The sequence below is a fragment of the Dermacentor variabilis genome, chromosome 5 (genome assembly GCF_050947875.1).
Source record: "Dermacentor variabilis isolate Ectoservices chromosome 5, ASM5094787v1, whole genome shotgun sequence".
NCBI lineage: Eukaryota > Metazoa > Arthropoda > Arachnida > Ixodida > Ixodidae > Dermacentor > Dermacentor variabilis.
Genome location: NC_134572.1, coordinates 159,658,322 through 159,672,701, shown reverse-complemented (window position 1 = coordinate 159,672,701; position 14,380 = coordinate 159,658,322). Strand labels below are relative to the sequence as shown.

Here is a 14,380-nt window from a genome sequence, read left to right as displayed (position 1 = left end):
CTAACCTTCAGGTGTGTTTACTGTTGTATCCTTTGGTTGCTTCTGATAGTGGACACATGCTGTTATATCTGGTTTCATAAGACGAGCTGATGCATTTATGTACAAGGGCAATCAAGGGGTTGTTGAATTTTTCAGTGAACATTCTATGGTGTCACAAATGTGCTTGGGTCGCGGGATCGAATCCTGGCCACGGCGGCCGCATTTCGATGGGGGCGAAATGCGAAAACACCCGTGTGCTTAGATTTAGGTGCACGTTAAAGAACCCCAGGTGGTCAAAATTTCCGGAGTCCTCCACTACGGCGTGCCTCATAATCAGAAAGTGGTTTTGGCACGTAAAACCCCAAATATTATATATATATTATTATACAAATGTGCTTGATGTTGTTATTTGAGAAGAAGCACCACTTTGAAAACCTTTGTGACAGCTGTCATTAGAGTTTGTGGCAGCAGGTAACAACTTCATTCCAGGTTGAATCTCAGGTACCCCAGTGACCTAAGCTTATTGTATTCAGTATATGTGTTTATTACGTACAGGTAGAACTGTGAGACATTAAAATGCATGCGATTCGCAGTTGCTGGTGAAACATGCAGTTTGTATCACCTAACCATAACCTTAGCCCTGGTATGAGACATGGTCCATCAACTCTTAAGACATTTGACCTTTGCAATTGCCACTTAGTATTGATCACTTTTCTGCATAAAGGAAACTGTAGTTAGAATCTCTTGCTGCAGTGAATATTCTTCCACATGCAGTTTGTGTCGGCGGCAGCACATCACAGTCACAATCCCACAGGAATAACCTGTGAGATATAGAAATAGGTGCAGCATTAGGGATAGAATCTGTAACACTGCTCATACATAGTATACGTCCTGGATGTTGTGACTTGCATTTCCTCTTAAGTTGGGTCTTAGACAAAAATAAATTTTCTAAATCTTTATTCTTCAAGTTATGGCACTGTAAACTTGCAAATAAACCTAATTTCACATACTTATTTCAAATATGAAGTCCACCTTTCTTTATCTGATTTGCTTCTAGATCTATGCAAGTTTCCCTCACTTAATTTTATGAAAAATTTTGCAAGAAGTTAGTTCCTCAGATTTCACTAAACACAGTATCAGTGGCATCTTCACCATTCAAGAAATCCAGTAAGGTCAACCTTGCAGCACCATAATATGAAAAATAATGATTTTACGAACTGACACAACTTCCCCATCACGCTTGTAAATGCTATTACAACTCGCATCTTCAATTGTTATTTTTAGTACTCTTTCTCTTAATGGTTGCTTGAAGGCTCATGTTTCAGAAGTAACACAAAAACAACGGTCTCATAGTGTGCATTCGAAGCTATAGAGTTCCATACTAAAAATACCAGAAAAGGAAACTGACTCTAGTGTTTGCACATGCACACAGACTACTGTATATATTTATTTGCTGGTTCATTGAAGCTTATTTCTTATTGCAAGTTTGTTGTATAGCAATGACTCGCCTTGCTTCTATTTTATCATTCAACTGTTTTCAGAGCATCGCATACAAAAATAATTGTCTAGAATACCGAGAGTAATTACACGTGGTGAGTGTTGCTTTCTAAGTGCAATTAGATTTAGCATTACACATGCTCAAAAAATGCTGAAGTTTATTTACGCCCCAGATATTGTGCACTCAGAATTAGTTTTAAGTGTAAAACACATTTCTGCCCTAAAAATGCAGCTAGGCAAGCAATCTCGAATCGTACCACAAGTGAACCACAATAAACTGTAAAAGAAGTTGCTATGTGGTTTCACAACAAAGCTACAACAAATTGTTTCCAGATTTCCCCTAGTAATCTTAATGCAAAGTTCCATGATTGAACCCATAGAGTTCTTTATGAATGCCTAGAGGAGGAAAAGTAGTGCCACTGGGCTGTTGTATATATGAGAAATGCTGGAAGGTAGGGGTCTTCAGACTAGCATCTTTCTCAAAGAGCCAGGATACGTCGAAGGTGTGCCTGGTGACCAGTATTTCCTTTGAGACGATGGTTTAGTTTATACTAGAGCCGTGTGTAAGATTGTGCCTTTGATATATTATTACGCAAAAGTTTTAATATTAAAGTGTTAGTCTTCATGCATGGGCATATTATACTGTGAGTGCCTGTGATGACTGTCTCAGATTATTAAGAATAGTGCATTAAAAAAAATATTACTGACCAAGTTTTATTATTTGCATGATAATCTCCAACACAATTATTAATTTTACAAATTTCATTAACTAACCTTTAAGTAATAAGTTTAGATGGAAAGTTGCAATTGTGGCATTAAAATTACCCAGCACTTTAAGCACAGCCATTCGCTAGATACCTCGGCTCTTGCATCAGTTTTGAGAAGTCGTAAGTACTGTCGAATAAACTTATAATTATACTGGTTTTAGCAATGAGCAGCTGCAGCAACAACGATGTTTTTATGTGTTCTATGGTAAAATAAGCCTTCCCACTATAATGTTCATATGCTGTGTTATCAGTTATAACAAATCTGGCTACTAGCTGTCTGCGTCAGTAGGAAAAAGAATCTCAAATCCTGGAAAAGTGAACAAAACACAAGGCACCGCACCCACCTGCAGGCAGCGTACCTTCATCCAATCGCCAGCCTCGCGTGTGCTTCCTTTGAAACCTCCGAAACACGAGTGGGTGGAAAGAGACGAGAGAGAGGCAGACAGGGGCTTGTGACGTGGCAAAGGTGTGGCGGGCGGCGGGTGCGGTGAAGCCATATGAAAATTTTAGCCGGCAAGTTTACTTTACCATAGAACACAAACAAAAGTTCATGGTGCTATGGCCGCACGTTGTTACATTGAAGTATTGTTAAAACTGGCAATTTTATGAGTGGGTTTGACTACTTCTTTCTGTCTAATTAAAATGTTTTGATGTCGGTTTCTTTATTTTTTTTGCAACCCAGTTATTACAATTACCAGTTATAGCAATGGAATTTCTTGGCAGTTGAATATTATAAGTAGGTTCGAATGTGCTCAAATTTTGCAGTGGAATGCCTTGCTGTTCCAGTTGCTATGTTTCTGCACTGTAGAAGAATGCAGTAGGGAGAAACTCGAATTTTTTCTTAATTGGTAATAGTAATATATTGACCACTTATGGCTCACCAGCTTGGTCACCAGAATCATTCTGTCTGGAATCCCGCAATTTTTATTAATTTGAGACATTTTCTTCAAAACGACTTGGAGAATACCACTCGCTTTTTGTGAATGTTGCAGAAAAGATTAAATAGTCAGGTGCTCGCTGCGCACCGATCTAGGTACACATTTTTAGTTTTCTTCATTTTCTTTTTATGTGATATGTGACAGAACATCACTGCGGGATGTGTCAGGGAATGAACTAAAACTTGCTAATTAGTCTGTATTTCAAAAAAGCTTTATTTATGCAGCTATTGCCATGTTTTAAAGGAGGCTAGATTGAATGCATGCCTAAAGGGATATTCACATGGGGGGGGGGGGTGGAATCCCAAGTGTCGGCATAGGGAGCGCATATCACGTGACAATGTCATCACGGTTGTACGAGATGGTGTGCTGCTGCAAGCATTCCCCAGGGAGAGGGGACCTTCTGTCCTAAGGGAACAAACAATCCCCACTTGGCGGGGGAGGTAGCGGAATTTTGTGCTGGTGTCTGGGAACCTTGGCCAACTCGCTGTTCCAGTAAGTGGCAGCCATATTGCAATCGCTTAATTATTGCACTTGGTGGCAAGGTGTGTTACATGTGTGCCGCTGCGGTGGTTAAGTGACGGTGCCGCTTCGCATTTTGTTTTTTCATTGGTCGAATAATTCTTGTGCCTTTGGGGCACTACACCTAGAGTGTACAACAAGGTGAATTTGGAAGAAATTAAGAGTGGCGTTGAGAGTAGAAGCCACCTGAATAGTCTGCCAGCACTGATCTCCCTACACGGTCGCCTCGACCGTGTGAGTGGGGGATGTCTATGGTGAAATTTTGTGGCAGCTGACATCTCTCAACTCCGCCCATATCCCCTGCAGAAATGTCCCTCGCGTGAATACCCCCTAACCTTCCACACACCAGCATTCGCATCTATTCAGTCCACCATTTAAGAAACTTGCATGCACAGTGGCACCGTATTTCCCCCTATGCAGCATTGTAAGAAATTCCACAGTTTCGTCATGGCTTCAGAGATTGGGCAAGGCTCATGCGCATCACCTGATCTCTGAAGCCATGGTTGAACTGGCCAGGAAGCACTGCTTTGTATGATGGTGAACAGAGCCTTGCCTTTGGCAATACGGCCGGTGTGCAGAATGCGACCAAGGCGGCCGGCGAGCCCAGTCCCCAGGTGCACCTGGTGGTGGGCCAGCAGGAGCGCTGGAGCTCCATCAAGCACAGCACCAATGACCCTGTCTGGGAGGAGATCTTCTACCTGCTCCTCAGCAACCCAGAAGTCCAGGAGATGGAGGTCAAGGTATGTGTACCTGGAGGGCCGGTGTCTTCTCTCTCCACAGTGATAAACTGTTGGCTAACAAGGGTAAACCCAGCCTAGAGCCAGCCCTTGAAAAAAGGAATTGAAACTAGTATAATAGTGAAACCCTTTGGCAAGGACAGAACTGAAGAACAGACAAGGACAGTGCTTGTCCTTGTCCATTGTTTGGTATTCTCCTCACCAAAAAGTTGTGCAAAGTACTTTGAATTGGGCAGAACTTGAAAACTGCAGTTAAATATGGGACAGGTGCAGGAAGTTTGACAAGGATAGATGAAGAGTCTCAAGTGAATTTATAGAAGTGAAATGCATAAAATATATATGCTGGTAGCCACTGCTGCGCACACCACCTGGTGTTTTGTGAACAGAAAAAATGAAAAAGCAATAAGCGCCACAATTATTAATCATTAGTGCGACACGTGCTTTGGAAGTACACAAATGTTTTGTCTGTTTTTCTTATGCTTGTCCCACCTTTAAGTACACAGTTTTCAAGAATGCAACTGTACCAGTTTGTCCAGGTGTTCATACTTTTGATGCAATCTTTCACATTTCAAAAAGGGGACTCAGCCCCATTCCTTCAATGTCACAACACCCCCCCCCCCTTTTTTTTTTAACATTTCGGTTACCTTGTGTCTAGACAGTGCAAGGAAACACAAACACATGGAAGAAGAAATACATCATGATTTCCTTTCTTTTTCTCGTTGTTCCTCATGCTTTTGTGCGACAATAGTAGTGCTATTCTGCTTATATATTTGCGCACATGCCAATAGGCTTTATTCGAAGGTCGGCAGCTTGTCTTGTCTCTTGTTCCCCGTGTTCGTTTCCTTGCGCTGTGTAGCCACAATGACTTCATGTCTACCAGGGCAGCTTTTAGTGCTTTTACAATTTTGACTTTCCTCACCTTCCTCTATGCATCGATTTGTCCTCCTTCCATGTTGCACGTGGGGGAGAGTGAGCTACTATATTGCCATGTGCATTTATTTCATCGTTTGATCGTATGCTATGGCAGTACCACTTTGTTATCACTTTAGTGTTTTTCACACAATGATGTGTTAAGAAATAACGCCAGCATCCTGAATGCTCTCGCCCTATTTAGTATAGCTGGGCCTGCCGTATCAGTTTGATGCATGCTCCGAGACAGTTGCGCCACTTTCTAAAAAATACTTGTTCGCCAGCGTTGAATCAATAAAGTGCACTGATGGACGTATAAATGATGAACCGGCGAATGCGGTGTCATCTCATTGACGGACACCAACTGCACTTGCTCTCATCGCCGTCGCCGAGTTAGTGTTGGCTTTGCTTTCAGTGAACAAGTTCGCCCAATAAACTGTTGCAATTTATCGTTGGACTTTGCCTTGCTGGGTTCTTGCCTGGGCATCGTCACCACTACATGACAGTAGGAACACTGCCAAGGAAAGCAGTAGCTGCCCCGACTAAAGACAAGTTCCCATGTCCAAATGTTGGCTCCAGCGACATTCCTCATTTGACCACTGTTAGTCACTTCAAGCGTCCATCTTCCTCCTCCTCCTCCTATGAACTTCTATCTCGTTTGGATCCCTCTCCACACTTTATTTTATAATATGTTTTATTACTTTGTACTTGACAGAAAAAGGACATCAACAGAAAGAAAGGAATAAGGGTCACTGGAGTAAATGAAGGCCATACTTTCATAATAGGCTAACTGGAGATGCATTCTTCATAGCATTGTTACAGCTCATACAAGCAAGAGAAGGGTCTGGACACAGCACTGTATTTAGCAGCAGCACTGTCTTGCCCTTCTTGTTTTTTTTTTCGCTTTTTTTTTTCTTCATAGTCTGTACGGGCTGTAACACTGCTTTCCATACAAGAAGGCCAAATTTTCTTGAACTTCGCACCAAAACCTCAGTTCTGGCACATCACTATCCTCCTGAGACCCGGGATGCATTTGGGTGCACAGATTTTTTCCAAATTTTCAGAATAAATCAGGATGGTTATGAAGGTTAAAAGTGTTAAATGTTTTTTCAATACCCGTGATAATTTCAGCTCAGCGCGATGTCCAATATATTGGACACTGGGATGCTACCCGGTCTTTCTTCACCCAGCGCGCACATAATGACGTACCGCAGATATTACGCAAAACTCGTGTGCAAAAATAATTTAACAACTCAAAAGGCAAAGTATTCAATAAAGTACATAAGAAGAGCATTCCTCTGCTCAAAAAAAAAATTTTGCTCTTGTGTTCACTTCCCGTGGGCAATTTCAAAACACCTGTTTGTCCTTGGTGATGCAGAAGAAGAGCCGACATTTCGTGCAAAAGAACTTTGTTTTCATGTCGCAGCCCTGTAGTCTGCAACGGGCAGCGTTTGCAGTGTCTGCCAGTATTGAGTAGTGGGTAGTGCTCTTTTCTTTCGGTTCTCGAGGAGACAGTTGAGCCTGCTTTGATGGCGGATGCCACTTGGCTTCGTTCTCACTGTCCGTTTCATCCTGCTTCTTCCCTTGAGCCACGAGAGTCGCAGCAACAGATTGGTGGAACTGCATATATTTGAGTATTTATTTCCGCTGTTTCTTTACGGAGCGTATGTCCCGCGTGTTCTGCACCCAGGAGTTGTTGAGGGCAATGTCGAAGAGGTGAAAGATGGCTCTCATTGTCCACTTGTTGACGCCTGCTTTTATCCTGTAGTAACTTATCATTCGGTCTGCCTTGTCAACAACGCCCATGTTGAAGTTGTACATGCGAACAATATCTGGTAGAGGGATATTGATATTTTTTTTCCCTTAAGAGACCACCTGCGACAGTAGGTGTCTTGCGGGTCGAAGCCATGGATTGAAAAAAGAAACGTTATTGGATTAATTCATAAGACACGCGAGGCCGGTCCGCCGAAGAAAAAAAGAGACGCAATTTCGTCCACAAGCCGCTAAACGCCATCACTACTCGCATGCTGTTCATAACAAGGCCATTGAAAAAGCGCGGTCAAAATAACCGGGTTGAGTCCTAGCGTCCAACGTAATGGACACGCGAAATCAAAGGAAGAGCAAGAAAAGGTAAGCGCACGAATAGTTAAAATTTTGTATTCTGCGCGTACGCTGTTGTATCTACTTTAATATAAAATCAAAGATATGCCCTAAAAGCAGGTAGAAATACGAGAAACAGTGCTTACTTCTCCGGCAGCTGCCGTAAAACGCCGCGCCGCTTAATGCCGCCATTGTGGAACTGTTTCGGCGGGAATTTGAACGATGTATTTTCATCAATGCTGCATAGATGGCACAAGCAGGTGTCCAATAAGTTGTACAGTGTGGTTTTATGAGGATGAAAACCTTGTCACAGGAGTACTGTCTCATATCTGAATGTCCAATATATTGGACAAATCCCCATAGCGGGGTCTCAGGAGGCTATAACATCACGGATTTCAAAATATTCTGTCTCATTTATGCCACTTTGGTGTGGGAAATATTATAAAAACTTGATAGGTTGAGCCTTTGGTTTTCTTACATGGGATTCGGGCCTCCTTTACAAATAAGCACTTAGCTAGGTCCATACAGGATCCGTGAAAATTGACGACGTCAGTGTGAGTAAGGACTGGGAAGTTCAGGGTGGTGTCACTACCTGTCTTATCATTTTCACATGTTTTCTGCCTTTCCAGACCTCGTCTACGGCATGAGTGGCAGTTTTGGTATCGCAGAGGCATAATTTACTCACACAGCCAAAGTGGACATTCCTTTTTGGCGTCCTTTAAACTATTCTTCACTGGTTTTTTCTTAAGGCACGTTAACGTCGCTACGCACTGATGATGCAACGCGCTCACTCAATGGTGCACTGGCCATACATCCTACCCAGGTGATGGACAACAAGTGCGGGCAGGTGTTGGGCCACTTGAGTTTCCGGCTGTCGCGCCTCCTGAAGGAAGAAGGGCTGAAGATAGACGAACCGCTCATCCTGCTGGGGACGGGACACCAGGCAAAGCTGCTGATCACACTGCAGCTGCGCATCCTCTGCAGCAACAGGCGCAGGTGAGCAGATGGCCACCGGGGGCAGTGGTGTTTGCCATACGGGTTTCTCGTAAAACCCACACCGACTTCTCAGAAACATAGTCAAGAATTCGACGAGACCTCATCTGGTCAGGTAGCATGTTTGACAAAGCAAAAATTACGGTCACTTACCAAGTGAAAAGTGTTATCATAATATCATATCATAATACTTTTTACTTCGTCAGTGACCGTAATTTTTGTTTTGTTAGTTCTCAGGAATACATACCGGTTTCTCACGCACGCACGAACATATCATCAAACCTGTATGGGCTTGCATGGGTTTCCCTTGCAGAAAGAAACCTATATGATTTTCTCATCAAGAAGCCATTGTCATCTGCCTAAGATTGATTGACCGACCGACCGACCGACCGACCGACCGACCGACCGACCGACCAACCGACCCGACCCGACCCGACCGACCGACCGACCGACCGACCGACCGACCGACCGACCCACCCGATTGCTCCAGCTCACTAGGCTACTGCATGCGAGTGCTGACTTCATGCATGCTAGGAACTAAGTACGCGTGAGCTATGCATCCTAAAGAATGTTTTGGCTGCCTTTGGCTGTCAAGCCTGAAAAACACTTTGGTTTTTCTAGAAACCACACAACTGGTGAAAAATTGAGGCTTAAATATTGGAAGCCATGTTGAGTTCAATGGGCCTTCTGCCCCTGCAATGCAGAGGTGCACAGTGCATGTCAATAAATGTTGTTGAAAAGGAATTCCCAAAAATTCAGCACGTAAAAATTTGCGTGCCTTTTTTTGCTCAAAGCATGCAGGTTCTCTTTATTACTTCGTTATAGTGGACACTGCATTTTACACAGGATAGCAACTTTGCCATTTGGTGTGAACACCATAAATGTGCATATGGCAGATATGGCCAACAAAGCTTCCATCAAGCTTCTATAGGCCTGATAAGTTGTTCTAGTCGAATGTAGGCATTATAATAGTGCATAAAACAAAGAGTCAGGCACACATTTCCTAGAAATTAACTTGCTTCAACTGTCTCCAATCTCTGCAACAGCCGCTCAGAAAAAATTATGTTCAGGGCTCTTAGTATTACTGCACTTCATATATAATATATACTTCACGAGTACTTGGACAGAAATTGTCTCGAATAAAAAAAAATTAATAGTTAAGATGATAGCTTTAGCTCAGGGTCATGTCCAATTTCTCTATTAAGATATATGTAAAACACAGAAATGCGTTCGTGAGACAACCACTGGACCTATTTGGATGAATTTTTTTTGCATTTGAAAGAAAACTCAAGCAATTCTTGGAAACTGAGTTTTAATTTAAGGGCTTTGATTTTTTTTACAAGACTGCCAGAAGTTGATGTTACAAAACTGAAACTTAGTTTACCAGTTCCTAACTGAAAAAAAAAAAGATATTGCTGTTTTGTCAACTGCATCTATTAGAGTATCGCAAGCGGTCAAGCTTTATATATGTGAATTTGTTTCAAAACATTTTGCCACAGCACTACTCCCCAATTAGTGATATATTTTAGAGCAGTGTAAAAAATATCACTTTTGTACACTTTAGGTGTATTATTAGGTGTAGTTTACAATTGTGATATTGTTTCTTTTGCAGAGTTATGAAGTTGTAAACTTGGTACTTGATTTCCTTGCAATTTAAAGTACTTTGCTAAGAAAATTAGCGCCATAAATAAATTAAATATTCACTTACTGTCCTTTAACATTTTCTTTTAAATGCAAAAACATTATTAATATTGGTCAATTGGTTGCCAAAAAATACGATTTCTTTACTCCTATACATATAGATAGCAGCTCCCGAGCTAAAGCTTTCCTTTTATAATCGAGAGCAAATATATTAAAGGTGATTGGATGGTTTGTATATTGGGTGATATGTCATGCCTTTTTCACAACGGCACCAACAAGCTGTCGTAATTGTCGGGCACCTGCAGCTTGCGAGACCCATCCGTTTGTTGGGGAATGGGTCAACAGGGCAGGCAGATGGTGCTGCACGTTGTTTTATGCCAGGCATGCTGGCGCAGAGAATAATTCCCACAAGTTACAGCCTTGCATTTATATAAAGGCCATTTTAGCAGAATACACACAGGTGTGCTTTACCTACCATCCAAATAGAAAGTTATTCTGGAACGCACCAACTTTTTTTCCCTGAAGAGTGCCATTTGTGTATTTGCCAGCACTTAGCAATATCGTGCAATAGTGCTGGCCCTAAATTCTGCACTTCCTACTTACAGCCATACGTATATTGGTTGCTGCTTAATATGATTGTATGTAGCATATAACTATTAACAGTGCATCATAAGAACAGTGGCAGATGCTAGATTTCTCAAAAGCCTAAGCCTTTCAGAAATGAATGAAATGAAATGAGCCAAATATTTATCTTTGCAGTCCTCGTTGTGCCTCAGATTTTGCCTCGGTGTTTTGCTGCTGAGCGCAAAGTTGCAGCTTCGGTTCTTGGCCGCCGCAGCCACACTTCAATGGGAGTACAATGCAAAAGTGCTCCTGCACTGTGCTTTGGTGCAACTAAACAGCCCCATACAAACCAGATAATCTCAAGCCTTCCATTGCAGCACTTCTCGTAGCGCTTGTCCAGCTTTGCAGCATTAATCTCCATCAATCAATAAAATCATCTAATGATGTGCCTGAGCCACGGAGAAAGAATAATTCAGGAGGTGCAACTCGGCTCCGTCGCACGTCGTCATAATGTCATGCAGAAGCGCGGCGGCGGACATCGTGACAGCACCCTCTACCAAATGCCAGACACCTGACGTATGGTCATGTGATGGTTTGTCGACGCCGTCCAAGCGATGCAGAGGATTCATCTGACGCGGGGAGCACTCTTGTCATCTGCTTGCACATGGCTGCTTGATGCCAGTGTGCTGCCCTTGCATTAGATTCAAAATACATGTATTTCTTAGGTAGCTATAGCTCGAGTACACTATGTCTGTCTGAACACAATGTCTGTCACTAAACAAGATGGGAGGTATTACAATGTGCTTTCACTATGCTGGCCGGAGCCCCATGAGACAAGGACTGACCAGTACCGCTCCAAGGAGCAGCAATGACTTTCAGCTGGCCAAGGATGACTGCGCCTCCAAGGTCAGCGTAGTATTTATGCCTGCTGACCATTCCGCAAGGGAAATGCTTTTAGCAGATGTAGTCTTTTGTTGTCAGTTGTTGATGTCTTTTTGGGGAGCCTGTCCACGTATTAGTTCTTTCATCAGGTTCTGTCGTCGATGACCTCCTGCCCTTCAGTTTGTTTTCTCTTCGTTCTTCCCTGTGTGCCAGCTCGGGGAATAAAAGGGGTGACGCTGTTTCAGAGAAGAGGGTAATTATGTCGACATGGGGACGTCCGCTTGAATGCTTCTCACACATGACAAGCCAATCATACGGGGGCGAAAACGACCTTAATCACCCTTTGAGGTCTTGTGGTCATCGGTGTCTTCTTGGGGAGCCTGTGGAAGTATTAGTGCTTTTGTCGGGTTCTGTCGTCGACGGCCTCCTGCCACTCAGTTTGGCTTCTCTTCGTCCTTCCCTTTGTGTCAGCTCGGGGAACAAAAGGAGTGGTGCTGTTTTGGAGAAGAAGGCAGTTATGTTGTCATGGGGACACCGGCCTGAACGCTTCTCACACTTGACAGGTCGATGTCCAGGCTTATCATAACAGCCTTTTCTGGGACAAGGCAAATCATCTTGTTATGGGAACGTACTCCTGAATGTCTCTCACACTTGACAGGCTGATCATAACAATGCACACACAGTGAGCACTTACATCGTAGAAAAGCAGTGGAGGAACTGTAGAACTTACGAAGGGATGATTCTGACTGCTTGAAGCGAGCGGCAGATTCTGCTCTACTCTGCTGTTCTGTCTGTCCACGTCTGCCCAGACGTGCTGCATAAATTAAATGAGATTTTGTTTCACTGCAAAATAGCTATGTATCACATACTCTGGCCGGCACTTCTTATGGTGCATGATAATAAAGTAGAACATATTCTCGTTTTTCATTACGTCAAAAAATTTGAAAAGCACCGAGTGCAGTTTTCTTTGCACACAAGGTTATGGTTGCTGATCGTCTGCTCTTTCTACATGCACCTGGCTGCGATTGCAGATTATTTGATCTTTCAAGTGCACTAGTTTCTTGCTTTTATTACTGCATAAAAAGCATTTGACTGTAAATATAAATCTTGAATGAAATATTACACTAAAGCAGTGAACAGGTCTTTCATTCAAACCACGCTGGTGCAAAACATTTATGGTGGCCTCCGACAACCCAACGCAAGCGGCCAAAAGCAGATGATGCCGGGCACCATCGGAGACAACGTGCGCTCTGCTCCGACCACGAGGGACAACAAAAGTAGTCCCTTGTGGCATCATAAGGGGCGCCACGCCAATGTTTGCTAACTCAGAATAGCATGTCTGAAGCGGCACGTCTCCTCCTCACCCAGCTTGACATTATCACGACTCCCGCTCATGCTGGGGCTGGGCCATAGTTTCGCCTCCTGTTATTCTTACTTAGTGGGCTGAGCGCCTATCCATAGGCCATGCCACAGAACTAGCTACCTTAAGCAACCTTGATATTAGTTTTGGCTATGCATGCAGCAGCTTCATAAACTTTTCTTCTACGCGGGTAACAGTACTAAAGCACTAACAGTAGGAGTAAAGAAATTTAATAAAAGTGTACTTCTCTTAGCCTAATTCCTTCATTACCAAAAGGCTGTTCTATCTTCAATATTATAAGCAGTATGTATTGCCATGCTGATATGGTACATATTAGCATCTCAGCATGGCATAGCGATGTGATATGTGATAAAAGGTCATTCAGCTGATTACTGCCCTTTTATCCTTTTAAGAGAAACATTAATTGTAGGGGTGTGTGAATACCAAATATTAGATTTCAAATTGAATACCAGAAAATTTGTCACAATATTTAATGCTTACAAACTTTGGGCAAGAAAATACAATGCTCCTAGCATTGCATAACAAAAATGTTGCAAGCTATCAGTAACTTAGGTACATAGAAATCAAGATATACAGTACAGTCTACTCTTATTAAAGGGAATCTACCCAGCTGTCTTGCTCTCTCTTAGCATAGTGCTTATCGTTACGCCTGTCACTTGTTGCAAAAGCCTTAATATCGTCTCAAGATTTTTTTTTTAACCTCCGAGTCTCTACCCCTTATGTTGGCACTGGCATAATACAATGATTGTGCACTTTTCTCTTCAAGGATAACATTAAGTTACCAGTCATGACTGTGCAATAAACTCATAAAGACATGGCTAATAAACCCACTGTGTAATAAATCTAGCTCCTAGAGTATTAGCTGAGGTAGCAGGTGTGGGATAGCGTTCCAAATGCATGCATCATGTAGTATGAGAACTTAATAGAAGCAGGCAGCTGGCCAATAAAACCTCCGTATGCTACCGCTTGCCATCAAGGCCACCAGGGCCAAGAACCTTGCTATTCAATGAGTGTGGAGAGTTCTGGGAAAATGAGAGGCCTTGATTTATTGTGACAACCAAACAATGCCGAGGAAAGCGTAGATGAAATCGACCGTGTTCTTTGATTGTCGAGAGTAGTCCACTCTAAGTGCGATTAGTGACAAAGGAAAGAGAACACAATGTGCCAGTCATACCAGGCATGCATGGTACTATCATTATATGCTCAAGCTAATTCTGTGCCTACATTCAAGTTGTGCCTAAATGGTACTCGATTAACAAAAGTGCTTATCTGTGGACAGCCAAAGTAGTGCTTTGTGAAAGTGCTCCTGACATTTGCCCAAGCTTCTTGGTGAATTTGCAGAACATCAACCTCGGAGTCCCTATCCCGGGTAAGCCGGGGCAGCGTACGAGTTTCGGAACACGAAGATGTCACCCCTTCACACAGGCCTTCCGTCGACGAACGGACCAGTCCACCGTCTCCGCGCAAGGTCTG

The 14,380-nt window shown here is 42.9% G+C and overlaps 1 protein-coding gene across 1 annotated transcript in view; it reads left to right on the top strand.

Moving 5' to 3' along the window:
• Esyt2 (extended synaptotagmin-like protein 2) overlaps positions 1–14,380 on the top strand; it is an 82,443-nt gene that overhangs the window by 54,832 nt on the left and 13,231 nt on the right. The window contains exons 16-18 of the mRNA XM_075693670.1: positions 4,279–4,440; positions 8,270–8,442; positions 14,249–14,375. Coding sequence (XP_075549785.1) covers positions 4,279–4,440; positions 8,270–8,442; positions 14,249–14,375 — 462 coding nt within the window. The remainder of the gene's footprint in view (positions 1–4,278; positions 4,441–8,269; positions 8,443–14,248; positions 14,376–14,380) is intronic.